This window comes from Globicephala melas, chromosome 7 (assembly GCF_963455315.2).
Source record: "Globicephala melas chromosome 7, mGloMel1.2, whole genome shotgun sequence".
Lineage (NCBI taxonomy): Eukaryota > Metazoa > Chordata > Mammalia > Artiodactyla > Delphinidae > Globicephala > Globicephala melas.
In genome coordinates this window covers 72,852,639-72,880,140 of record NC_083320.1, presented here as the reverse complement: position 1 = coordinate 72,880,140, position 27,502 = coordinate 72,852,639, and the positions used below count along the sequence as shown (strand labels likewise).

General features: G+C 39.6%; 1 protein-coding gene across 2 annotated transcripts in view; it reads right to left on the bottom strand.

Annotated features, from left to right (window-relative positions):
* Positions 1 to 27,502, bottom strand: part of CCDC148 (coiled-coil domain containing 148) — a 480,287-nt gene that overhangs the window by 187,487 nt on the left and 265,298 nt on the right. Inside the window, exon 15 of one of the 2 annotated variants that reach the window (XM_060302421.1) lies at positions 21,084 to 21,270. The exons of the other annotated variant lie outside the window; for it this stretch is intronic. Coding sequence (XP_060158404.1) covers positions 21,084 to 21,270 — 187 coding nt within the window. The remainder of the gene's footprint in view (positions 1 to 21,083; positions 21,271 to 27,502) is intronic. 2 annotated transcript variants of the gene reach the window in all.

Here is a 27,502-nt window from a genome sequence, read left to right as displayed (position 1 = left end):
ATCATAATCCCCTTTTAGCCTCCAAGCCTTCAATAAGTCTTGTGAATTGCTACAGGCTATTAGTGTGTGGAATTAAGGAAATTCTCTGCTTTCATGCTTGGAGCAAAGCTTGAAGGAAGAACAGCAACTGCCTAAGTGAAGCCAGATATGAGATGGCAAAAGATGATCTGCTGAGCAGTGGACCTGTGGATGGAGCCACAGGGCTGTCTACAATGACAAGCTTCAACCAGGACGCATTTGTGTAACATGCAGGCATTTCCGAAAACGTGTAGAAGAGAAACAGGTAAAAATACTGGATGGTGGTTATGGCAAAGCCATTTATATATAAAAAAGAAGTGAGGCCTTATTTTTAGACTCACTAGCTGGGACTACAGTATTTGGTGCATGAATAGATCTTGGGAAAGAAAGTTCCATGGAATAGACCTTGGAAATGATGGCTAAAGGGAATAGCCTTCCTGGAGGATTCACATTCTCATAAATGCTTCAACTATTGAAAGGAACTTAGCATCTATTCCAGATAATGGGGGCTCCTAGGGGACTTTTTCAGCACTTCTTAAATCACACCATTATGATACATTTGAGTTCATACCCAGGTAAAAATCCAAAGAAGAGTCCCCATGCCTGACTTGTGACTATGTCCCATCATTTCCTATAGATTCTCAGCATAGTTCTAGATATTTGTGACATCAGAGGATGGCCAGACTGGCAAATCCTGAGACTAGGAGGCAGTAGAGTTCAGGGCTCAGAAGCCAGGTTACCTGGTTTTAAATCTAGGTTCTTATGAGCTGTGTAATATTGGGCAAGGTAAGTCACATTCCTGTGCCTTAGTTTCCCAATTACACAACACAGCTAAAAATAGTGCATATCTCACAGGGTTGTTGTTGCATATCGAATTATTTCATACATGCAAAGCACCTATAACATATCCCTGGTATGCAGTTAGCAGTCAGTTGCTGACTGATATATGGAAGTCAAGATGGCAGTGTGGGAAGATGCAGAGTTAGTTTTTCCCCACAACTAGGGCACGTGCTGGCCGCTGGTGAGGGACTCTGACACCCAAGGGGATGGGAAGAACCCCAAAGTGAACCAGTAGGATGCAGGGGGACTAAGTGGGGAGGAGAAGTGGAGGCCAGATAGGATCAGTGCCCCTGAGGCTGGGGAGATCAGAAGAGGCAGGCAGGAGGAACTCTCTGGGAAGAGCGGGAGAGGAGCAGAGGGTGATCGCCTGGCCCACTAGGGCTGGGGAGCCTGCTGAGCTCCCAGGCTGGTAACCCCCCTCCAAAGCCCCATCCAGGCTGTGTGGGTTCTTGAGGGCATAGGAGGGAGGCCAGGGAGACCAGGAGAGGCAGGCGAGAGGGGCCCTCCCAGACTGGAGGAGCAGGAGAGGAGAGGAGGGCATTTGCCCTGCCTACTTGAGCCCAGGAAGCCTGCTGGGCTCCCAGGTGAGGTCCCCTGCCCTCTGAGACCAGGGGTGGGGGGCACGACTGGGCCCCTTTTGTCCCTTGAGCCTAAGTCCCACCCCCCACAGCCCCCAGGGCCTTTTCCAGCCCTGTGGGTCCTGAGCATTGGCCCCGACCACCACCCAAACCTCACCCTTGCTTAGGCCCTGCTCTCCACAACAAAGGTCTTTCCCCCCTCCTTTTTTTTTTCTTTTCCCTCCTCCTCTTTTTTACTACTGTGGTACTGATGTACCTTCCAGTTGTTGATTCATCTATATTTTTATTTTTATATTCTTCCTAACAAATCTGTTAGTTTCCTAGTCTAATTTTATTTTTTCCTTTATTTTATATATTTTTTGTCACCTCAGGCAGCTTGCGGGATCTTGGCTCATGAGCCAGGGGTCGGGCCGAAGCTTCTGCAGTGGGAGCTCTGTGTCTGAACCTCTGGACTAACAGAGAACCTCAGACCCTAGGGAATATTCATCGGAGTGAGGTCTCATGGAGTTCCTCATCTCAGCACCAAGACCCAGCTCTACTCAATAGCTACAAACCCCAGTACTGGAAGCCTCAGGTCAAAGAACCAGTAAGACAGGAACACAATCCTGTCTTATTAAATCCTGTCTTATACAATCCTGACTCATTAAAAAAAAAAAAATGAGATGGCAAAAAAATATGTCACAGATGAAGGAGCAAGGTAAAAACATACAAGACTAAATAAATGAAGAGGAAATAGGCAATCTACCTGAAAAAATTCAGAGTAATGATAGTAATGATACTAAAATGATAGTAAAGATAGTCAAGATCCAGAATCTCGGAAATAGGATGGAGGCAGTGATTGAGAAAATACAAGAAATGTTTAACAAAGATCTAGAAGAACGAAAGAACAAATAAACGGAGACGAACAATAAAATAACTGAAATGAAAAATACAATAGAAGGAATCAGTAACAGGATAACTGCGGCAGAAGAAGGAATAAGTGAGCTGGAAGACAAAATGGTGGACATAACTGCCGAGGAGCAGAATAAAGAGAAAAGAATGAAAAGAATTGAAGACAATCTCAGAAACCTCTGGGAAAACACTAAACGCAGCAACATTCGAATTATAGGGGTCCCAGAAGAAGAAGAGAAAAAGAGAGGGTCTGAGAAAATATTTGAAGAAATTATAGTTGAAAACTTCCCTAACATGGGAAAAGAAACAGTCACCCAAGTCCAGGAAGCACAGAGAGTCCCATACAGGATAAATCCTAGGAAAAACACATGAAGACACATATTAATCAAACTAACAAAAATTAAATTCAAAGCAAAAATATTAAAAGCAGCAAGGGAAAAACAAAAAATAATATACAATGGAATCCCCATAAGGTCATCAGCTGATTTTTCAGTGGAAACTCTGCAGGCAAGAAGGGAGTGGTGGGGCTTCCCTGGTGGCACAATGGTTGAGATTCCACCTGCCAATGCAGGGGACATGGGTTTGAGCCCTGGTCCAGGAAGATCCCACGTGCCGTGGAGCAGCTAGGTCCATGCACCACAACTGCTGAGCCTGCACTCTAGAGCCCACGAGCCACAACTAATGAAACCTGCGCACCTAGAGTCCGTGTTCCACGTTAAGAGAAGCCACCACAATGAGAAGCCTGCACACCAGAATGAAGAGGAGACCCCACTCACGGCAACTAGAGAAAGCCCGCGTGCAGCAACAAAGATGCAACACAGCCAAAAATAATTAAAAAAATAAAATAAAATAAATTAAAAAAAAAAAAAGAAGGGAGTGACAGGATATACTTAAACTGATGAAAGAGAAAAACCTACAACCAAGATTACTCTACTCAGCAAGGATCTCATTCAGATACGATGAAGTCAAAAGCTTTTCAGACAAGCAGAAGCTAAGAGAATTCAGCACCACCAAACCAGCTTTACTACAAATGCTAAAGAAAGTTCTTTAAGCAGGAAACACAAGAGAAGAAAATGACCCACAAAAACAAACCCAAAAGAATTAAGAAAATGGTAATAGGAACATACATATCGATAATTACCTTAAATGTAAATGGATTAAATGCCCCAGCCAAAAGAAACAGACTGGCTGAACAGATACAAAAACAAGACCCATATATATGCTGTCTACAAGAGACCCACTTCAGACCTAGGGACACATACAGACTGAAAGTGAAGGGATGGAAAAAGATATTCAATGCAAATGGAAATCAAAAGAAAGCCAGAGTAGCAATACTTGTATCAGATAAAATAGACTTTAAAATAAAGACTGTTACAGGAGATAAGGAGGGACACTACATAATCATCAAAGGATCAATCCAAGAAGAAGATATAACAATTATAGATGTTTATGCACCTCACATAGGAGCAACTCAATACATAAGGCAAATGCTAACAACCATGAAAGGAGAAATTGACAGTAACACAATAATAGTAGGGGACTTTAATACCCTACTTACACCAGTGGACAGATCATCCGAACAGAAAATAAATAAGGAAACACAAGCTTTAAATGACACAACAGACCAGAAAGATCTCATTGATATTTATAGAACATTCCACCCAAAAGTAGCAGAACACACTTTCTTCTCAAGTGCACATGCAACATTCTTCAGGATAGATCACATCTTGGATCACAAATCAAGCCTCGGAAAATTTAAGAAAACTGAAATCGTATAAAGCATCTTTTCTGACCACAACGCTATGAGATTGGAAATCAGTTACAGGAAAAAAACTGTAAAAAACACAAATACATGAAGGCTAAACAGTGCGCTACTAAATAACCAAGAGATCACTGAAGAAATCATAGAAGTAATTTAAAAAATGCATAGAAACAAATGACAATGAAAACATGACGACTGAAAACCTATGGGACACAGCAAAAGCAGTTCTAAGAGGAAAGTTTATAGCAATATAGCCAAACCTCAAGAAACAAGAAAAATTGCAAATAAACAATCTAACCCTACACTTAAACAACTAGAGAAAGAAGAACAAAGAAAACGCAAGGTCAGTAGAAGGAAAGAAATCATGAAGATGAAAGCAGAAATAAATGAAATAGAAACGAAGAAAACAATAGCAAAGATCAATAAAATTAAAAGCTATTTCTTTGAGGAGATAAAGAAAATTGATAAACCCTTAGCCAAACTCATCAAGAAAAAAAGGAAGAGGATGCAAATCAATAAAGTACAATGGATTATAAGAGACTACTACAAACAGCTATGTGCCAATAAAATGGACAACCATGAAGAAATGGATAAATTCTTGGAAAGGTACAACTTTCCAAGACTGAATCAGGAAGAATTAGAAAATATAAACAGATCTATCACAAGTAATGAAATGGAAACCATAATTTAAAATCCTCCAGCAAACAAAAGTTCAGGACCAGATGGCTTCACAGGCGAATTCCATCAAACACTTCAGAGAAGAGCTAGCACTGAAAATTCTCAAACTCTCCCAAAAAATTGCAGAGGGAGAAACACTCCCAAACTCATTCTATGAAGCTGCCATCACCTTATACCAAAACCAGAAAAAGATATCACCAAAAAAGAAAATTATAGACCAATATCACTGATGAACGTAGATACAAAAATCCTGAGCAAAATACTACCAAACAGAATCCAACAGCACATTAAAAGGATCATACACCACAATTAAGTGGGATTTATTCCAGGGATGCAAAGATTCTTCAATACATGCAAATCAATCAATGTGATACACCACATTAACAAATTAAGGAAAAAAAACCATACGATCATCTCAATAGATGCAGAGAAAGCTTTTGACAAAATTCAACACCCATTTATGATAAAAACTCTCCAGAAAATGGGCACAGAGGGAACCTACCTCATAATACATAATAAAGGCCATATATGACAAACTCACAGCAAGCATCATACTCAATGGTGAAAAACTGAAGGCATTTCCACTAAGATCAGGAACAAGACATGGATGTCCCCTCTCGTCATTCTTATGGAAGTCCTAGCCACGGCAATCAGAGAAGAAAAAGAAATAAAAGGAGTACAAATTGGAGAAGAAGAAGTAACACTGTCACTATTTGCCAATGACATGATACCATAAATAGAAAATCCTAAAGATGCCACCAGAAAACTACTAGAACTAATCAGTGAATGTGGTAAGTTTGCAGGATACAGAATTAATGCACAGAAATCTCTGGCATTCCTATACCAACAATGAAAAATCAGAAAGAGAAATTAAGGAAACACTCCCATTTACGATTGCAACAAATAGAATAAAATACCTAGGAATAAACCTGCCTAAGGAGACGAAAGACTTGTACTCAGAAAACTATAAAACACTGATGAAAGAAATCAAAGATGACATAAACAGATGGAGAAATATACCATGTTCTTGGATTGAAAGAATCTATATTGTGAAAATGACTCTACTACCAGAGAAATTTACAGATTCAATGCAATCCCTATCAAACTACCAATGGCATTCTTCACAGTACTAGAACAAAAAACTTTACAATTCGTATGGAAACACAAGAGACCCCAAATAGCCAAAGCCATCTTGCGAAAGAAAAATGGAGTTGGAGGAATCAGGGTCCCTGACTTCAAACAATACCACAAACTTACAGTAATCAAGACAGTATGGTACTGGCACAAAAACAGAAATATAGATCAATGGAACAGGACAGAAAGCCCAGAGATAAACCCATACACATATGGTCAACTAATCAATGACAAAGGAGGCAAGGATATACAATGGAGAAAAGACAGCCTCTTCAATAAGTGGTGCTGGGAAAACTGGACAGCTACACGTAAAGGAATGAAATTAGAACACTCCCTAACACCATATACAAAAATAAACTCAAAATGGATTAAAGACCTAAATTTAAGGCCAGACATTATCAAACTCTTAGAGGAAAACATAGGAAAAACACTCTATGACATAAATCACAGCAAGATCCTTTTTGACCCACCTCCTAGAGAAATGGAAATAAATACAAAAATAAACAAATGGGACTTAATGAAACGTAAAAGCTTTTGCACAGCAAAGGAAAACATAAATAAGACAAAAAGACAACCCTCAGAACGGGAGAAAATATTTGCAAATGAAGCAACTAACAAAGGATTAATCTCCAAAATTTACAAGCAGCTCATGCAGCTCAATATCAAAAAACCAACTAAACCAATCCAAAAATGGGCAGAAGACCTAAATAGACATTTCTCCAAAGAAGATATACAGATTGCCAACAAACACATGAAAGAATGCTCAACATCATTAATCATTAGAGAAATACAAATCAAAACTACAATGAGATATTATCTCACACCAGTCAGAATGGCCATCAACAAAAAATCTTCAAACAATAGATGCTGGAGAGAGGGTGTTGAGAAAAGGGAACTTCTTGCACTGTTGGTGGGAATGTAAATTGATACAGCCCCTATGGAGAACAGTATGGAGGTTCCTTAAAAAACTACAAATAGAACTACCATATGACCCAGCAATCCCACTACTGGGCATATACCCTGAGAGAACCATAATTCAACAAGGGTCAGGTACCACAATGTTCACTGCAGCACTATTTACAATAGCCAGGACATGGAAGCAACCTTAGTGTCCATCAACAGATGAATGGAAAAAGAAGATGTGGCACATATATACAATGGAATATTACTCAGTCATAAAAAGGAACGAAACTGAGTTATTTGTAGTGAGGTGGACGGACCTAGAGTCTGCCATACAGAGTGAAGTAAGTCAGAAAGAGAAAAACAAACACCGTATGCTAACACATATATATGGAATCTAAAAAAAAAAAAAGTGGTCATGAAGAATCTAGGGGCAGGTTGGGAATAAAGACGCAGATCTACTAGAGAATGGACTTGAGGACATGGGGAGGGGGAAGGGTAAGCTGGGAGTAAGTGAGAGAGTGGCATGGACATATATATATGCTACCAAATGTAAAACTGGTAGCTAGTGGGAAGCAGCCACATAGCACAGGGAGATCAGCTCGGTGCTTTGTGACCACCTAGAGGGGTGGGATGGGGAGGGTGGGAGGGAGGAAGACGCAAGAGAGAAGAGATATGGGGATATATGTATATGTATAACTGATTCACTTGGTTATAAAGCAGAAACTAACACACCACTGTAAAGCAATTATACTCCAATAAAGATGTTAAAAAAAAGAAAAAGACAGTATGGTACTGGCACAAAAACAGAAATATAGATCAACGGTACAAGATAGAATGCCCAGAAATAAACCCACGCACATATGGGCACCTAATTTCCGACAAAGGAGGCAAGAACATACAATGGAGAAAAGACAGCCTCTTCAATAAGTGGTGCTGGGGAAACTAGACAATGTAAAATAGTTGGCTGGTGGGAAGCAACAGCTAGCACAGGGAAATCAGCTCAGTGATTTGCGATGACCTAGAGGGGTGGGATAGGGAAGGTGGGAGGGAGGCTCAAGAGGGAGGGGATATGGGGACTTGTGTATGCATATGGCTGATTCACTTTGTTGTGCAACAGAGACTAGCACAGTATTGTGAAGTAATTATACTCCGATAAAGATCTATTAAAAAAATTAGTATCTATAATCTTCCTATATTGTAATTTCTTCATATGTAAATATCTCAGCAGTGCAGCTAAACTGTGAATTCCATGAGAGCAGAGATGATATCCTGTGTTCCATTGCATATTCCAACACGGAAGTTCTCAGTTTGGGTTAAAGATGATACTGAGCTATACAGATGATAATGTTCCCAAGTTTAAGCCTGGCTCTTCCATGAACAATGAGCTTATTTGGAAAAGAAATATTATCAGTTGCCAGAGGTTTACTGTGAGGACGTTTGTGTGCTGTCAGGAGGCATGATCAGGGGATGTGGATCAGCTGTAGAGCACAGACCGTGTCTTGTGTTCCTCCTCCTCCCTTCCCTCTGGCTCCAGCCAAGTGGGCAGAAAGGTGAAAAGGAAAACCTGGATTCAGCTGTGAGAGTCACACGTGTGTTCTGTGGGTGACTTGTGTGAACCACCCTCTCTCGGCATGTTTAACCCTGAGCAGAAAAGAAGACCGGGGTTCCCCAGCTCACGTGGGATTGTGGTCAACATGACACCTGGAAATACCACCCACTGAATGACAGTAAGGGTTGTGTGCAACCATCATATCCCCTTCTTATGCTTTCTTCCTGAGCTAACCCACCCATCTAATGCCAAGTTCTAGAACCAATCCTTTTACAGCAACCTGAACTTTGAAAGATTTTCTAGTCCACCACACTCTGTACACTTAGGCAAGTTTTGCTTAAATTACTCCCAATTGTGACATAATTTAAAATTCCATACCTTCATTATATAGATTTCCTCACTAAAGAAAACTTGGGCCAGTTAGACAAATAGACGAAGGAAAAAAAAAGTCACCCAGAGTTCTACTACCCCAAAACAACAATTGTTACTATCTAGCCTATTTCTCATTTATTTGCCGGTACGTGTATATATATGCCTAGGGTTGAGATGTATAGTTACAGGGTTTTTTTTTAGGGTTTTTTTGTTGCTGTTGAAGTACAGTTGTTGTACAGTGTTGTGTTGATATCTGCTGTACAGTAAGGTGACTCAGTTATACATTTAAAAAAAAATTGTTGACTACTATTGGGTTGGTCAAAAAGTTTGTTCGGGTTTTTCCGTAAGATGCTACAAAAACCTAAACGAACTTTTTGGCCAACCCAACTACTATCAGAAGTTCAGGCAAAGGACTGGATATAGTCAAGGATCTCTTGCTTGAAGGTTTTGATTCAGATATCTGCTTCTACACAACAAACTTACTGTCTTTCTCATAATTCCGTGGGTTAACTGGGCTTAGATGGGTGGTTTTCTGCTGGTCTCACTGGGGGTCTCTCATATGGTTGTAGTCATATGGCAGCTGGGGCTGGAGTCATTTGGAGGCTTGACTGTAGTGGAATGTTCCAGATGACTTCTTCCCTCCTGTATCTGGTGCTTTAGTGCTCCACCACATAGCATGTCTCTTTACAGAGCTCCTCATCCTCCAGGGCTCTCCATGTGGCCTATCTTTCATCAGCGTAGTCAGACTTCTCACAGGCAACTTGGCTTCTGAGAACACAGAAGCAGAAGATGCCAAGCCTTTTCTAATGGTTAGGCCAGAACTGGCACAGCCATCACTTCTGTCCGTTATATTATAGAAGCCACAATGCCACCCAGATTCAATGTGGAGGGAAGGAACTACAGAAAGGCCTGACAACTGGGAAGCTGGCTCACTGGGTGCGGTCTTTGGTGCCAGCTAGCATAGTTGGCATGTGGAAATGAGTATGGAGAGTATGGCACATTCAAAATGAAGGACAGATAAGGTAGAAGAACCAATAACTGAAATGAACAGAGAGTAAGAGAGATTCAAGCTGGGATGGGACGGGGCATAACTCCAGGCAGCTGGTTAGTAACAGGAGATGTGTGAAGGCAGGGATCAGAGCAGCTGCAGGTTTTGGTCAGAGAACACCACCTCTAGGTCCTACAGAAAAACCATCACCAAGGAAGCACAGGGAAGTAGCCACAGACAAGATGACAGGTGCAAGAGACCAGGCCCTGGGTGCTGGAGCGACAAGTGGGCCACAGAAGCAGCGTCAAGGGCTTGATGTGGAGTGAGGGGGGGCTTCCTTAACACCTGTGCTTGGGATCAGGATTGATCACAGATTCTGGAAGAGCAGTAAGTGTACTGTTTGAGATTCAGAAATACCTGGTTTGGACAAGAGGAAAAGAAAATCTAGAGCCAGCCCAGTTATCACACCTTGGTGCTCAGGAGTCTTATGCATATTTTAATTTGCATATCTACTTGCTCAAGGCTTCCTCTGTTCCCCTACCCATCTAAAGGAACTTTGCAAGAGGGAAAGGAATTAATGAATTCAGAGCTGAGTTTTTCTCCTGAAGTGATAAGAATCACAGACTCCACTGATGCCCACTTTCACATCATCTCACACCTGATTTATTCTAACTAACCATAAAGAGTTCCCTCAATCTTAGTCTTCTTTCTGCTTCCATCCAACGTGTACCCTGCTCTCATATTAACCTTCCAAAAGCACTGTCTTTGTTTCTGTAACCAATAAAGCATGAACTATTTATACTGTCAACATGATAAAGTTCAAACACCTCAGGCTGTTATTCAAGGGTCCATAGGCCTGTGTCAGAGAAGGAGGGGCTTAGGTTGGAGGATGACAGAAGTGAAACTCGCAGATACCAATGGTACCAATGTCTAGCTTTATCAAGCCTCAGTGGGTACACAAACAGCACAAAGGAAGTATCCGAATGGTATATCATTTCCTTTGTCATGGGGACAGACCAAGGAGGGGATGATGGTCAGCAGCCTGCAGGAGTGAAAATTCTGCCAGGTCTGAACAAAAGGACTCACAGAAATTTATTTTCTTCCCTACTGGAAGGGTCCCAATATAAACCTCTGCTACCTTGTAAAGCCACTCAACAAACCATGACTCTTTGAGTAATTATCCATGCCTAATGTTTGAGTTCTGGGTCTCAATATTCTGGTTGCATAATATTCTACAATCGTTTGTTCTGTGCCTGCACCACAGGTTATACAGTTTCCTTTATCTCCATGTGTGTAGAGGACTAGGAGATTTTCCATTTCCCCTCAGAGGTTTTCTGAGGGTGGTCTTGGTCATGGTCTCCACAGAAGTCCTTTGCAATGGCGTCCCAACTTCATGTTTTAACTTATATGCTAGGCCATAAGTCTACTGTAAAACTCTTTCTCCTCCTTGACACAGTCCTTTGGACCCATCCAACCCTGTCTACCTTTTCTGTTCCTTTCACTTCTTAGCTCTTTCTTATCTCTGTGCATAAGGTGGAAAAGGAGAGCAGAGAAGGAATGGAGAAGACATAAGTTGTTCCAATGTCCCAAGAAGCTGAGGAGTTGGACCACAGACATTAGGGAAGCAAGCGGGATACGACGTGTCTTGCTCTGTAGTTCTCTCATATCTACTGCCTTTTACTTGTATTTTTTCCTAAATATGTGAGATGTTTTATCTCCCCAGTCAAATTCTGAGCATGCTTTAGGAAGACAAGGGGTTTTGAACTTTGTCTTTCTACCATGTATATTTATCCTATCCAGAGAAGCTACAGATAACTATTCCTTGGTTGAATATCCCATATAAAGGCAAAATCATATAGTTCAATCCATCCATTCACTGAGTCAACAAGCACTTATTGACTGACCCCTATTCACCTTGAAGCCCTGCTAGATGTTGCCCATCACAGTGAATGGTTTATGCAGGTTCTAGAACTCCTACATTCCCCAGCATCTGATACATAGCACCCTATAAAATAATCCAGCTTTGAAAACCATTATTATAAAAGTAATACAGGCTCATGGTAAACATTAAAACAGTGTAAAAAGCGTATGAAGAAAAAAGTAAAACTTCCCTGGCCACCACTCCATCAAAATTTCCTATTCCAATTACTCAAAAGCAACAGTTGCTGATAGTTTCTTATATATCCTTCCAGAAATGTGCATTATTCTTTTTATATAAATGAGATCATTCTATATGTATTTTTCTGTTGTTGCTCCCCACGCCTCACCTATATATCTTGGTTCTCTTTTCATATTAGTCCATGTAACTCTCCTTGCTTTTTTTTTTTTTTTTTTTTTTTTTTAACCTTCACTCATCAGTTTATTTCTGGTGTCTTTACATGGTACCTGCTATCTGTTGGGCTCTCAATAAACAATTATGGAATAAAGAAATACATAAATGAATGAATAGATTAGTCTACACACCCTATGTGTTTTCTCAGGCCATTCTAGGTACAGAGGAATAAGATAAAATGTATATACTCTTATGAACTATAACTATACTTATATCTCACAATCTAATAGGGGACTTAGATATTTAAGCATACAAAGCAAAATAAATATGAAAAATGGTTTAATAATATTATATAAAATTGTTATAAGAACACTGAAGGAGGAACATGTACCGATACATATTTTTTTACCTCCTGGAGGGCAAGATATCAGTTTCCATTGGCTTACCACATTCTATTTATTTTCATTTTGGATGATCTGTCCATTGGTGAAAGTGGGGTGTTCAAGTCCCCTACTATGAATGTGTTACTGTCGATTTCCCCTTTTATGGTTGTCAGTATTTGCCTTATGTATTGAGGTGCACCTATGTTGGGTGCATAAATATTTACAATTGTTATATCTTCCTCTTGGATCGATCCCTTGATCATTATGTAGTGTCCTTCTTTGTCTCTTCTAATAGTCTTTGTTTTAAAGTCTATTTTGTCTGATATGAGAATTGCTACTCCAGCTTTCTTTTGGTTTCCATTTGCATGAAATACCTTTTTCCATCCCCTTACTTTCAGTCTGTATGTGTCTCTAGGTCTGAAGTGGGTCTCTTGTAGACAGCAAATATATGGGTCTTGTTTTTGTATCCATTCAGCCAATCTGTGTCTTTTGGTGGGAGCATTTAGTCCATTTACATTTAAGGTAATTATCGATATGTGTGTTCCCATTCCCATTTTCTTACTTGTTTTGGGTTTGTTATTGTAGGTCTTTTCCTTCTTTTGTGTTTCTTGCCTAGAGAAGTTCCTTTAGCAGTTGTTGTAGAGCTGGCTTGGTGGTGCTGAACTCTCTCAGCTTTTGCTTGTCTCTAAAGGTTTTAATTTCTCCATCAAATCTGAATGAGATCCTTGCTGGGTAGAGTAATCTTGGTTGCAGGTTTTTCTCCTTCAACACTTTCAATATGTCCTGCCACTCCCTTCTGGCTTGCAGAGTTTCTGCTGAAAGATCAGCTGTTAACCTTATGGGGATTCCCTTGTGTGTTATTTGTTGTTTTTCCCTTGCTGCTTTTAATATGTTTTCTTTGTATTTAATTTTTGACAGTTTGATTAATATGTGTCTTGGCGTATTTCTCCTTGGATTTATCCTGTATGGGACTCTCTGTGCTTCCTGGACTTGATTAACTATTTCCTTTCCCATATTAGGGAAGTTTTCAACTATAATCTCTTCAAATATTTTCTCAGTCCCTTTCTTTTTCTCTTCTTCTTCTGGAACCCCTATAATTCGAATGTTGGTACGTTTAATGTTGTCCCAGAGGTCTCTGAGACTGTCCTCAGTTCTTTTCATTCTTTTTTCTTTATTCTGCTCTGCAGTAGTTATTTCCACTATTTTATCTTCCAGGTCACTTATCCGTTCTTCTGCCTCGGTTATTCTGCTATTGATCCCATCTAGAGTACTTTTAATTTCATTTATTGTGTTGTTCATCGTTGCTTGTTTCATCTTTAGTTCTTCTAGGTCCTTGTTAACTGATTCTTGCATTTTGTCCATTCTATTGTCCATTCTATCTCCAAGATTTCGGATCAACCTTACTATCATTATTCTGAATTCTTTTTCAGGTAGACTGCCTATTTCCTCTTCATTTGTTAGGTCTGATGGGTTTTTATCTTGCTCCTTCATCTGCGGTGTGTTTTTCTGTCTTTTCATTTTGCTTATCTTACTGTGTTTAGGGTCTCCTTTTTTGCAGGCTGAAGGTTCGTAGTTCCTGTTGTTTTTTGTGTCTGTCCCCAGTGGCTAAGGTTGGTTCAGTGGGTTGTGTAGGCTTCCTGGTGGAGGGTACTAGTGCCTGTGTTCTGGTCGATGAGGCTAGATCTTGTCTTTCTGGTGGGCAGGTCCACGTCTGGTGGTGTGTTTTGGGGTGTCTGTAGACTTATTATGATTTTGGGCCGCCTCTCTGCTAATGGGTGGGGTTGTGTTCCTGTCTTGCTAGTTGTTTGGCATAGGATGTCCAGCACTGTAGCTTGCTGGTCGTTGAGTGAAGCTGGGTGCTGGCGTTGAGATGGAGATCTCTAGGAAATTTTTGCTGTTTGATATTATGTGCAGCTGGGAGGTCTCTTGTGGATCAGTGTCCTGAAGTTGGCTCTCCCACCTCAGAGGCACAGCACTGACTCCTGGCTGCAGCACCAAGAGCCTTTCATCCACAGGGCTCCTTAATTTGGGATGATTGGTTGTCTATTCAGGTATTCCACAGATGCAGGGTATATCAAGTTGATTGTGGAGCTTTAATCCGCTGCTTCTGAGGCTGCTGGGAGAGATTTCCCTTTCTCTTCTTTGTTCTCACAGCTCCCAGGGGCTCAGCTTTGGATTTAGACCCGCCTGTGCGTGTAGGTCGCCGGACAGCGTCTGTTCTTTGCTCAGACAGGACGGGGTTAAAGGAGCCGCTGATTCGGAGGCTCTGGCTCACTCAGGCCCGGGGGTAGGGAGGGGCACGGAGTGTGGGGCGGGCCTGCGGCGGCAGAGGCCGGCGAGACGTTGCAGCCTGAGGCGCGCCTGTGCGTTCTCCCGGGGGAGTTGTCCCTGGATCCTGGGACCCTGGCAGTGGCGGGCTGCACAGGCTCCCCGGCAGGGCGTGTGGCTAGTGACCTGTGTTCGCACACAGGCCTCCCGGTGGCGGCAGCAGCGGCCCTAGCGTCTCATGTCTGTCTCTGGGCTCCGCACTTTTAGCCGCGGCTCGCGCCCGTCCCTGGAGCTCTCTCAAGCAGCGTTCTTAATCCCCTCTCCTCGTGCACCAGGAAACAAAGAGGGACGTAAAAGTCTCTTGCCTCTTCGGCAGTTCCAGACTTCTCCCCGGACTCTCTCCCGGCCAGCCGCGGTGCACTAACGCCCTGCAGGCTGTGTTCACGCCGCCAACCTCAGTCCTCTCCCGGCGCTCCGACAAAAGCCGGAGCCTCAGCTCCCAGTCCCGCCCGCCCCGGCGGGCGAGCAGACAAGCCTCTCAGCTGGCGAGTTCCGGTCGGCCCGATCCTCTGCGCTGGAATCTGTCCGCTTTGCCCTCCGCACCCCTGTTGCTGTGCTCTCCTCCACGGCTCCCAAGCTCCCCCACTCCGCCTCCCGAAGCCTCCACCCGCGAAGGGGCTTCCTAGTGTGTGGACACTTTTCCTCCTTCACAGCTCTCTCCCGCTGGTGCAGGACCCGTCCCTATCCTTTTGTCTCTGTTTAGTTTTTTCTTTTGCCCTACCCAGGTACGTGGGGGGTTTCTTGCCTTTTGGGAGGTCTGAGGTCTTCTGCCAGCGTTCAGTAGATGCTCTGTAGGAGTTGTTCCATGCGTAGATGTATTTCTGGTGTATCTGTGGGGAGGAACGTGATCTCCGCGTCTTACTCTTCCGCCATCTTCCCGGAAGTCCCTTGCTTTTTTTTTTTTGTAACAGCTTTACTGAGATATAATCCACACACCATATAATTCACCCAGTTAAGGTGTATAATTCAATGGTTTTTAGAATATTCATAGAATTGTGTAACCATCACCACAATCCTCATTCTTTTTAATGGTTGCAGAGACTCTGTTTTCTCTTAAGCCATAATTTCAGTAAATATTTGTTGAATTGAATTAAGCCACAGATTTGGACAGAGGAAGTAGGGTAAAAAAGCAGATTGTCTAGAAACATAAAAATAAAGAAGCTCTGAGGCTTCTGCTGGTCTTTTAAGTCAGTTTTAAGTAACAATGTTATATTGATATGAAACATGGATGAGAAAATATTTTCTTCACATTATCTGGATCTTTTCTTTCCAGATAATAGAGTCGCAATCCACATGGACTTCAAGTTGCATTGTGCTGGATTTTCTTTAGCAAGTGAATTATTTTTACTTCCAAGTAAAGTTTTATTTCATTTTAGTAAGTTTAAAAATAAATATTACCTTTAATAATCTTCCCAAACTAAGCTTATAATATGTCAATAGTAACAGGACAATTTTTTTTTGCAGCATTTGTTTTAAATATATGTGAAGGTAATTATTTCAGATTAATACAATATTTATAAAATGTAAGGAAATGCAAGCAAATTGTTTTTGGAATTGTTTATAAATATTAGGAGTATTAAGCATATGTGGTGCTAAGTAATATCGACATGTCCAGGAAAACGTGCAAAGTAGAAGGAAAATAATGCAACTACTCTTTCCCCAAAATTACATTCCCACATGTAAAATAACAAATTCTCTAAGGGACAAAAAATTTTAAAAAAGGTATTTGGTAATATTAGTAAGGCCTACATTGACATTAGAAACATGAATTTAAGTAATTTAAATAAACAAACCTGAGTCAGGTTAAGCAGTAAAAAAACAGACTCAAATACTATGGAAGGTAGCAAAGAACAAGAACACAGTCACTTGTTAGAATAAAAAAAGAATTACTGCAGGGGTTGGAAAACATCTTCCTAGAGATTTTTAAAATATGAACAGGACAGATTTGATGCCACACTCCTCCCTAATGATTGAGACTTGATTCCATAAGGAGTCATGGAGTTTGTGAATTCTATTATTATAATCCAGTCCCACACTGAGTCTCAAAGTGAAATACTCAGTGTTTCAAAATGTTCAATGTTTAAGTTCCTGAAAAGTTTCCCACTCAGGACCTCTCCAGCACTCATCAGTAATCTATCAAGTGTTCATCATCAAATGTATCAGCCATCATACAACCATTTTTCCAAAACAACTCGATCAGATGTCAGAAACAGTAGAATTCTCAGACCTTTTTTTTCTCCTTAGATCAAACTTCATCATTTCTGGGATTTGACTGAGATCTTTAAAAGTCTGTATCTTAGATTTTCCTCATAACCTCTCTAGGTAAAGTCTTGGTCTTAAAAGGTCTCCAATTTTCCCAGGTTTCCTTAAAAATGTCTTTTACCTTCAGAATGACAATATTTTACCTCTGTGTCCTACACTTAAAATCTAGCATAGCTAAGGAGATGATGAAGCTGTGTTAATGGGGGCAAAATAAAACCCAAGAAAATGCAGTCCCCATAAAGAATAACTAAATATATGCCAGATGTAGGAAGCCTCACCCTCTTCATGATTTTTAAAAATAAAAATACTACATAGGACTTTGGGTATGAGAAAATGGGCTAAACTTTTTAAGAAGAAAGTAATTTTCAGTACGCCTTTTCATAGAGTAGAAAACAATGCTTTGGAAAACAGCAGTCAGCAACTAATGTGACATTCAAAAAAAACCCAAAAACACCATGTAAATGTTCTTTTTATTCTACTTTTTGGAGAAAGAGAAAATGATAATTGGGAGGACAGACTACTGAGATGGAGGGATTATCTACAGAGGGCATGAGACTGAAAAAAGAGGAAATTTTGTGGTTGGTACATTAGAGAAACTGAAAAAAGAACAGTGTATCAGTGCATCCATAGTAGCAAACAGCAAAACCCACTTAAGCTAGTTGAAATAGGAAAGCAATTTATTAAAGGGTGTTAGGTAGTTCCTAGAATTTCTGGGAGGGCCAGAGAAGATGCTCAACCCTCACTAGGAGACTGCTTCCCTGAAGACCCACTGCAGCTCTGCTAGTCCCATGCACCTTTGCTTGCATCACCTATTCTGAGAGCGAGATACTAAAAGTATGGTAATGGATGTTGACTAGACTTATTGTGGTGATCATTTCATAATATATACAAATATTAAAACACGTTGTACACCTGAAATTAATTTAATGTTATATGTCAATTATACCTCAATTTTAAAAAGAAGAAGGAGGAGGGAGAAGAGGAGGAGAAGGAGATGATGATGATGATGATGACACACTGGCAGAGCTAGCTGGAAAAAATACGACATGCAGGCATACCTCAGAGATATTGCAGGCTTGGTTCCAGAACACTGCAATAAAGCACCTATTGCAATAAAGCAAGTAACACGAAATTTTTGGTTTCCCAGTGTATATAAAAGTTATGTTTATACTATACTGTAGTAGTCAGTCTATTATGCATGCAAGAGCATTATGTTCAAAACATGTTTGTACCTTAATTATAAAATACTTCATTGCTAAAACATGCTAACCATCATCTGAGCCTTCAGTGAGTCATAATCTTTTTGCTGGTGGAGGGTCTTGCCTCGATGATGATGGCTGATGACTGAACAGGGTGGTGGTGGCTGAAGGTTGGGGTGACTGTGGCAATTTCTTAAAATAGGACAACAATGACGTTTTCTGTATCACTGAACTCTTCCTTTCACAAAAGATTCCTCTGTAGCCTGCAATGATGTTTGATAGCATTTTACTCACAGTACAACTTCTTTCAAAGTGGGAGTCAATCTGCTCAAACCCGGCTGCTGCTTCATTAACTAAGTTTATGTACTATTCTAAATCCTTTGTCGTCATTTCAACAATCTTCATAGCATCTTTACCAGTAGTAGATTCGATCTCAAGAAATCCCTTTCTTTGCTCATCCATAACAAGCAACTCTCCATCTGTTAGTTTTATCAGCGATTCAGATACATCTCCAGGTACGACTTCTAATTCTAGTCTTCTTGCAATTTCCACCACATCTGCAGTTACTTACTCCACTGAAGTCTTAAACCCCTCAAAGTCATCGATGTAGGCTGGAATCAACTTCTTCCAAACTCCTAACCCTACTCCTTCCCATGAATCACAAACGTTCTTCACGGCATCTAGAATGGTGAATCCTTTCCAGAAGATTTTCAATTTACTTTGTCCAGATCCATCAGAGGAATCACTATCTATGGCAGCTATACCCTTACAAAATTCATGAGTTGCAAAATGGATGTTGTGTTAGCAGGCGTGAAAACAACATGAATCTCATCGTACATCTGCATCAGAACTCTTAAGTGCCCAGGGACATTGTCAATGAGCAGAAATATTTTGAAAGCAATCATTTTTTTTCTAAGCAGTAAGTCTCACCAGTGGGCTTCAATATTCAGTAAACCATGTTGTAAACAGGTGTGCTGTTTGTGCAGGCTTTGTTGTTCCATTTATAGAGTACAGACAGAGTAGACTGAGCATAACCCAAGGGTCCTAGAATTTTCAAAATGGTAAATGAGCACTGGCTTCAACTTAAAGTCACCAGCAGCATTAGCCCCTAACGAGAGTCAGCCAGGTATTGACTTGTCCTCTCTAGCTATGAAAGTCTTAGAAGGCATATTCTTCTAATAGAAGGCTATTTCACCTACACTGAAAATCTCTTATTTAGTGTAGCCACTGAAACTGTGCCCCACAGAATTAACAGAAGCTGATAACTACAGAAATTCTTGAACTTGTCTTACAGAAGAACAGACAAGGGATCACCTTGTTAAAACCCCTTTGCTTTTAAACTGTCTTCATTGATTGAGTTCACTTTAGTATTTTTTTTCTTTCTTTCTCTTTTCCTCGCTTAAGCTGCATACCTTCTTAGCTTCATACAGCCCAGCTGTTTTATAGGAACTTGAAGTCAGCTCCTGCCCAGTGTGAGCTGGCTGGGGACTGGATGGAACTATGACCCTAAAACTGGGCCTGCTCAGATGTCAGAGGGCTGGAAAATGCCACCCTCAGATCATGCTGTGTCTCCATTTTGAATATGCAGAATCATGTAGCACAACTTGGCTAACTGTTTGGCACAAGGGGCCTAGGTTTCAGCCTATCTTGGCTTTTCGACATGCCTTCCTCACTAAGCTTAATCACTTCCAGTTTTTAATTTAAAGTGAGAGATATGCGACTCTTCTTTCACTTGAACATTTAGAGGCTAAGGGTTATTAACTGGCCTAATTTCAATATTGTTGTGTCACCTGGAATAGGGATGCCCAAGGAGAGGAAGACAGATGGGGAAACAGCAAGTCGATGGGGCAGTCAGAACACACACAATGTTTATCAATTAAGTTTGCCATATTATATGAGCATGGTGCCAACACAATTACAATAGTAATATCAAAGATCACTGAACACAGATCACCATAATATAATAATAAAAAATTTTGAAATATTATGAGGATTACCAAGATGTGAAACAGAAACACGAAGTAAGCAAATGTTGTAAAAATCGCGCCCGATGCAGGGTTGCCACAAACCTGCAGCTTGTAAAAACCACAATATCTGTGAAGCACTATAAAGCAAAGCACAATAAAATGAGGTATGCCTGTAGTTAAAATAAATAAATAAAAGCTATGCAACTATTATACCCCAAGCCTTATTCATGATAGTCAAAAGGTGGAAACACACCAAATGTTCACTGAGACGTGAACAAAACGTGGTTTAAAAAAAGTGGTATATAGGGGCTTCCCTGGTGGCGCAGTGGTTAAGAGTCCACCTGACAATGCAGGGGACACAGGTTCGAGCCCTGGTCCAGGAGGATCCCACATGCCGCAGAGCAGCTAGGCCCATGCACCACAACTACTGAGCCTGTGCTCTAGAGCCCGCAAGCCACAACTACTGAGCCCACAAGCCACAACTACTGAAGCCCACATGCCTAGAGCCCATGCTCTGCAACAAGAGAAACCACCGCAATGAGAAGCAAATGCACCGCAACAAAGAGTAGCCCCTGCTCGCCACAACTAGAGAAAGCCCGGGCACAGCAATGAAGGCCCAATGCAGCCAAAAATAAAATAAATACATAAATGATTTAAAAAATAAAATTAAATTAAAAAATTTAAAAAGTGGTATGTAAATACAGTGGAATATTATTCAGCCTTAAAAAGGAATGAAATTCTATACAAAAAGATTTTCAAAACCTGGGAAAAATAAAGAGATCAAAGGGATTCAAGAGAAAGTGACAAATAAAGACTACGAGCAAAGAAGATCCAACATAGCATAATACTATAAAAGAGGTCCTTAGGGAAAAAATTAAAAGGGAGCATAATACTAACAATTATAATTTAAAAAATATCCTGAAATAAAATTAAATTTATATTGTGAAAGGTATACTGACCCAGAATGGCCAATATCAAGATCAAGTCCATAGGGTTTCCCTGGTGGCGCAGTGGTTGAGAGTTCGCCTGCCAATGCAGGGGACACAGGTTCGTGCCCCGGTCCAGGAAGATCCCACATGCCGCAGAGCGGCTGGGCCCATGAGCCATGGCCGCTGAGCCTGCACGTCCGGAGCCTGTGCTCCATAACTGTAGAGGCCACAACAGTGAGAGGCCCGCGTACAGCAAAAAAAAAAAAAAAAAAAAAGATCAAGTCCATAAAACTACTATGTGTGATTCACTTTGTTATAAAGCAGAAACTAACACACCATTGTAAAGCAATTATACCCCAATAAAGATGTTAAATAAAAAAAAAAATAAACAGATATATAATTTAAAAAAAACTACTATGATTAGAAAAAAAAATATCGTTGGTACAATCAGGCAAAAGATCAAGTGATCATCAGGGAAATTAAAATCGGATTATAACCAGCCTTTGACATTTTATGCTAAGGAAAGTAAATGTAAATAAAGTATCTGATACTCAGGCAAAACGGACTTTCAACTATAAAGAACTCTGACAAACTGTTATCAACATTCAAGAATTCAGAAAATATTGTTTCCATGAGTAATTTCTGAAGATTTTTCTAGAAAACAGACAACCAAAATGAGAAGAAAGACACTGATATAAAGATTGGTGGCAATCAGTAAATACATATTTACTTATAGAACTAAGATTAAATTAGAGCTAAGAGAGAATATAATATTTACATAATCTTTGACAATATAAAGTAAAACTATAACAAAAGGAAAAAGAATATAAAGTGCATAGAATTTTTTATTGTTCTTGTTTTTATCATACTGGTATTTTATTCTAAGACTGTTTGTTGTGTGTAAAATGTGAGATAATGTAAATGAGTAATATATTCTATTTCTAACATTTTCGCTAAGGAATGTGAGCAGCCTCTAGGAGCTGGAAAAGGCAAAGAAACAGATTTTCCACTAGAGTCTCCAGATGGGAATGCAGCCCTGTTGACGTCTTGATTTTAGCCCAGTGAGACCCAAATCAGACTTCCAACCTTCAGAACAATAATAAATTTGTATTGTTCAAACCACTAAGTTTGTGGTAATTTGTTACAACAGTGATATAAGGTTAATACAAATTCCAAGCAAGAACCATACAGCAAAGCCCAGTCAACCCACAAAACCATGAAAGATAGTTAAAAAAAAAAAAAAAGTAGTTTTGAACCACTAAGTTTTGTTAAAAAGCAATAGATAACTGGAATAGCAAGGAAGTTATCAAGTCTATTAAGTTGTCTTTAAAGAACCCATGAGCCTAACTGAAAAGACTTCCTTTGGGCAAGGAGGAGATAATTTGAGCAGCAATAAGGATAATACTTCAACAGATTGAAACATCAAATTCCTTTAAACCTATGACTTCATAAAGATACAACAAAACTGATCACCTTTGGATGATATTAGAAAGCCAATTCATTATTTTCAAACCTCATAAGTTAATGGGAAAAAAAAGGCTCAAACACTTAGCTTACATTTCTTATCTTCTCTACCAAATAGAGAAGAGGGAAATTTTTCTTCATATAAGGTTTCCACTAACAAAGAAGGAATGACTGAATTACAGAATTTCTAGCATGTAATCTATAATTAATTAATGGCTCTAGGCATTAAGAATTAGTAATAGCTAACATTAAAAAAATGCTCAGATGACAGAACACAACAGTAAAATTAAGTTGTCTTGAAAAAAAAAAAAAAGAACCTAAATCTAATATAGCTTCTAAGTTCAACTACCAATTTATAGCACACACAAAGAACACAGGACAGAGGAACATATTAAACTACACCAGGAGGACACCATCAAAAAACTCCAACATAAGAAATTCTGCATGTAAATATATTTGTTTTTTCAAACAAATACATTTCAAGGGAAAAAAACAAGGATGGAGGGGGAGGCCTATAGATTAAAGACACTCAGACATAATTTTATAACTAAAATATAGTGTTTAAGGATCTACCCTTGGGCGATTCAACAGTAAAGACAGACAGCTAGAAGGTCTAATCCCAGAACTCTCCATCACCTAGAGATCAATGGAGATGGAGGCGTCAGCCAAGAAGATTGAGGAGTGACTAAAGAAACAGGAGGTAAAGCAGACTGGTGTCATAGAAGCCAAGAGAAGAACATGTTCCAAGATGGGGTGGTTGTCAACAGAGTTAAAGGCTGCTATGAAGTCAGTAAGATGAAGACTGAAAATGGTCATCAAATTTGTCAGTATGGAGTTCACTGGTGCCCTTGCTAAGAGCAGTGTCAGTGGAGGGTGAGGGCAAAGCTAGCTCAGAACGAGTGATCGTAACTAGAAAGTGAGAAGAAACCAAATATCTAGAGGCAACATTTTCAAGACGTTCACTTAAGAAGAGGAGCAGAGAAATAGCCTGGTGTCTAGGGGAAAATGTGGGGTTAATGGAAATCGATTTTTTAAGTGGAATTTATTTGAGCGTATACGTATGCTGAAGGAGAACTTGAAGACATAGGAGAGAAAGAGGGTAACCAAACAAGAGAAATTCTTGTGGAACTGAGAGGGGATGAAACCCAAATCACTCATGGATTTCAGATTTATTTTATTTTGTGTCATTTAAAAAATACTGGTCAGGACTCACTAGATTGACTTAATGACCCACAGTTTGACAAACAACTGATCTAGGGCATATTATTTTACCTTCCTGAATCTATTTCCTTATCTGTAAAATGCGGATGACAATCTCATAAGGTTGTTATGATGGTCAAGTAAGACATTATATGTAAAGTACATATAGGGTACTGAGCACAGTTTGTGCTCAATGAATAACTATTATTAATACTATTTTTAAAAACAAAGAAAATTAATAAGGTCTGAGTCTGGGCATAGCCAGCATCTAGGCTGCTGCCCAAACCTCAACTAATATTTTCATCATAACCACAAGTATCAACTCCATGGTTCTCAAAATAGTGACACTACCTCCTGCTGTGTATCACCAGCTACTTGTATTTGTGTGATTGTTTAGAAATAGTAAAAAATTATGCTTGAGTTTTATTTGAAACACTTCCTTTCTATAAAATCATCTAGATATTTAATAGATAACATGGAAATTTTGATAGCATTCTGAATTTTAAAACATTCCTTCCAAACAACCATACAAATACATTTTTCCAAGCCAAAACAGATATCCTTATGCTTGAAATGCTATTTCTAATTTATTCTTACAGGCTAATTTGCAAAATCAAGTTGTTTGGATGATTGGTTTGCAGTAAACATGGTATACCAAATTGGCTTCTAAATTTAGAGAAAGGTTGAGTCTCCTCTTATAATAATCGAGAAATAATAGAAGTATTAATGATAATGAAATTTCCATAATTAAAAAACTCAAATTCTGAAATAACAAGCAGAAATGAACATTAGTAGGTAGTAGCAACATAAACTGTAATTTTTGCAAATGGTTATTTTGAGCTCTTTTTATGGCATAATGCAACCTCCAAAATTCAATTTACTAAATGATAATATATGTCCCATATGTGTCATAATTAAGTTCCATAGTCTTTGGAGAATTTAGTACTATTAAACATAACAAAGATATTGGAAATAGTGCATAAAAGTCTAAGAATCATAAAAGAAAAGTTGTTTTTAACAGATGCTATGATTTCTATGTCTGATATTTGAAAAAATTTTAGAAAGTAGTATTGTTATCCATATAAATGTATTCAAAGAAAAATCTTATTTATGTATAACGCGATTTGAGGATGAACTCTAGATTTTGAATACAGTAGACTCTGTATCCTTTCTTGGAGGTTTTTGAGGACCGATTTTTGGTAATATCTCCTTGGCATAAAATGTTTTATGAAGTCCAGCTTCTCGAAGTGCTAACTCAAAACGAAGTCTAGGGTCAGAAATTATCTGTAGAAATAAAATGATTTAAATAAATAGCATTTCATTGAAGTAAATTTTATCATTTAGTTCTGTATTTCCCCAAGCCGTGTAATTTGTTTTTACTGGATAGATGACTAGATGACAGTAAATTCTGTGTATACAGTGACTATATTCTGAACTTACTGAAAATATACAAACCTTTTTGACATTATCACTTTCCAGCATATCAGTGGTTTCCAACATAAGATGTACAGAATACTGTATACTAGATTAGTCAAAATAAAACATTAAAATTATTAAAAGATGGGATAAAAGATGCTTTCAGTACGATCATTGATTTGTTATTTATTGTTAGTTGTAATTATAAAATATAAACAACCATTGATTAAAATAAACCTAAACCACAACCTTGTAAATCTGTCTTTAAACAGACATTTTAATTTCTCCATCATTTGGAAATATGTAAATTAAGTTCAAACACATGGCCACTACTTGAAAAACAAAATCAATAGAACTTTTCTTCCAAGGCCAGATTTCTATTTCAAGCGGAACTAGAAAATGCTTCCATCAATCTGACTCTAAGGGGTATAGATATATGAGTAGTTCAATTTCCCTTTTCATTTATAGCTGATTGGACATTATTCCTCCTTCTATGAATATTAATGTCAACAGACACTGTCTGCAATGATAAGAAGGTGGCCACGTATGGCTTTCAGCTAATGAAACATTTTACATGAACTTGAAGTCTCCCTAGAGGATGGGATAATAAGCCATTGAAAGCAACCCCTCCTTCAAGGAGCTCTTACACTAACAGAGGTAAAAAAATGTACACAGGTAACTACAGTCCGTGGCAACATGTGACAGATGCTCCAAGAGTAGTAGAATACGGAGAGACATCTCCTGGTGCCAATGAGACTAGGATAGTCTCAGGTAAGGAGGACCACTTGAGCTAACTTTAAAGTTCAACTTACTCTTCTATAAAGCTGGGGATGGGGCTGGGGGAGGAAGAGAGATCAAGAAAGAAAGGCACATGCAAACTCAGAGACGAAATAGGTTAAGTTGGGATCGGGGTAATCTGGGTAGAGTACTTGGTACCATTGGGGAACACTGAAAAAGGACACTTCTAAGACTGGGACTTGAATTTTAAAGGCTTGAAGGCTATGCCAAGGAGTATGGGGAGCTACTGAGGTTGTGTTTCTCTTTTCAGCATGGAACTAATATAATCATTGCTGTTGCATAATAAGATGCATCTGATTACAAGTTCAGGATAAATTAAGGTGGCAGAGAAAGAAGAGACAGAAGCAGGGAGAGTGCTTAAGAATTGACTACAATTATCTAGACATGAAATAATAAATGCCTAAAATTGGCTGGTAGCAAGGAAGAGAGAACTGTCCAAAACACTATGAAGGGAAGAATCAATAAAACTTGGCAACTGATCAATACAGGGACTAGGGGCAACGATGCTTATGTCAGGAATAACACTGAGATTTGTGTCTGAAAAGCAACGTATTTGAGCCTTAGACCTAGGTTTCTCCTCTTTTGCTCCAAAAGAGTCTCCCTGGTCACTCTCATCCACTTTGAAGCATTCATGCTCCACCTGTGTGCTGTTGACGTCCTCATTATCTCCAGGATTCACCTTTTTTTCCCCCCAGCTCCAGAACTGTGAGTTTTAAAATGTTTTCATAATTCTGTTTTTTTCAATACGTATCAAGTGAAATGAAGATCTCCCTCACATACTGACTTCCATTTCCCCAATTCTCCTACCCAGATGAAGCCCATCAGTTTCCTGTAAGTGCGTATTAGACATCTTCAACCTAAACCTGATATGAACAAAATAAATGCTCTCTCCCTAAGTCTGCTTTTCCTTCTGAATTCTTATATGGTTAATGGCAGCACCACCTAATGATTATAATTTACTGAATTATTACTAAGTGCCAGACAATATTCTAGGCAATTGACATTTATTATACTAATCCTCACAAGAACCTTACAAATTGTTTTACAGATGAAGTAAACAAGACATAAAGATGTTAATAGCTTACACAAGTTCACACAGCCAGTAAATTGTGGATGTGGATTTCAATCCAAAATGCAGGCTCTTCTCAATATCACTCACTGCCTAGTTTAGAATCACCCTCACTCATTATCCCCCTCCTCTTCTCAGCCAGAGCCATCCATGCCCCTGCCAGGCCACCCTCCCCCCACTCCATGCCACTTCTATGAGAGCTCCACCATCTTCAAAGGACCTGACTCCACCTCCACCAATTTTCCATTCAGGACACATTACTATAACATAAAGCTGATTATATAATTCACCTGCTTCAAAGTCTCACCTCTGCTCACAGGATAAAGGTCAAAAGTCTTAGCAAGTAAGATCTACTATACTTTTCACAGTCTGACCGGAATTTATGTCTCCAGTCTCATCCCCCAGCACCCACCCTTACCATGTACCTTACACTGAACACATACCGGTAAGGGTCACCCTCTTCTGCTTGGTGAAGCACTTATTTCCTCAGCCCAGGTACCTG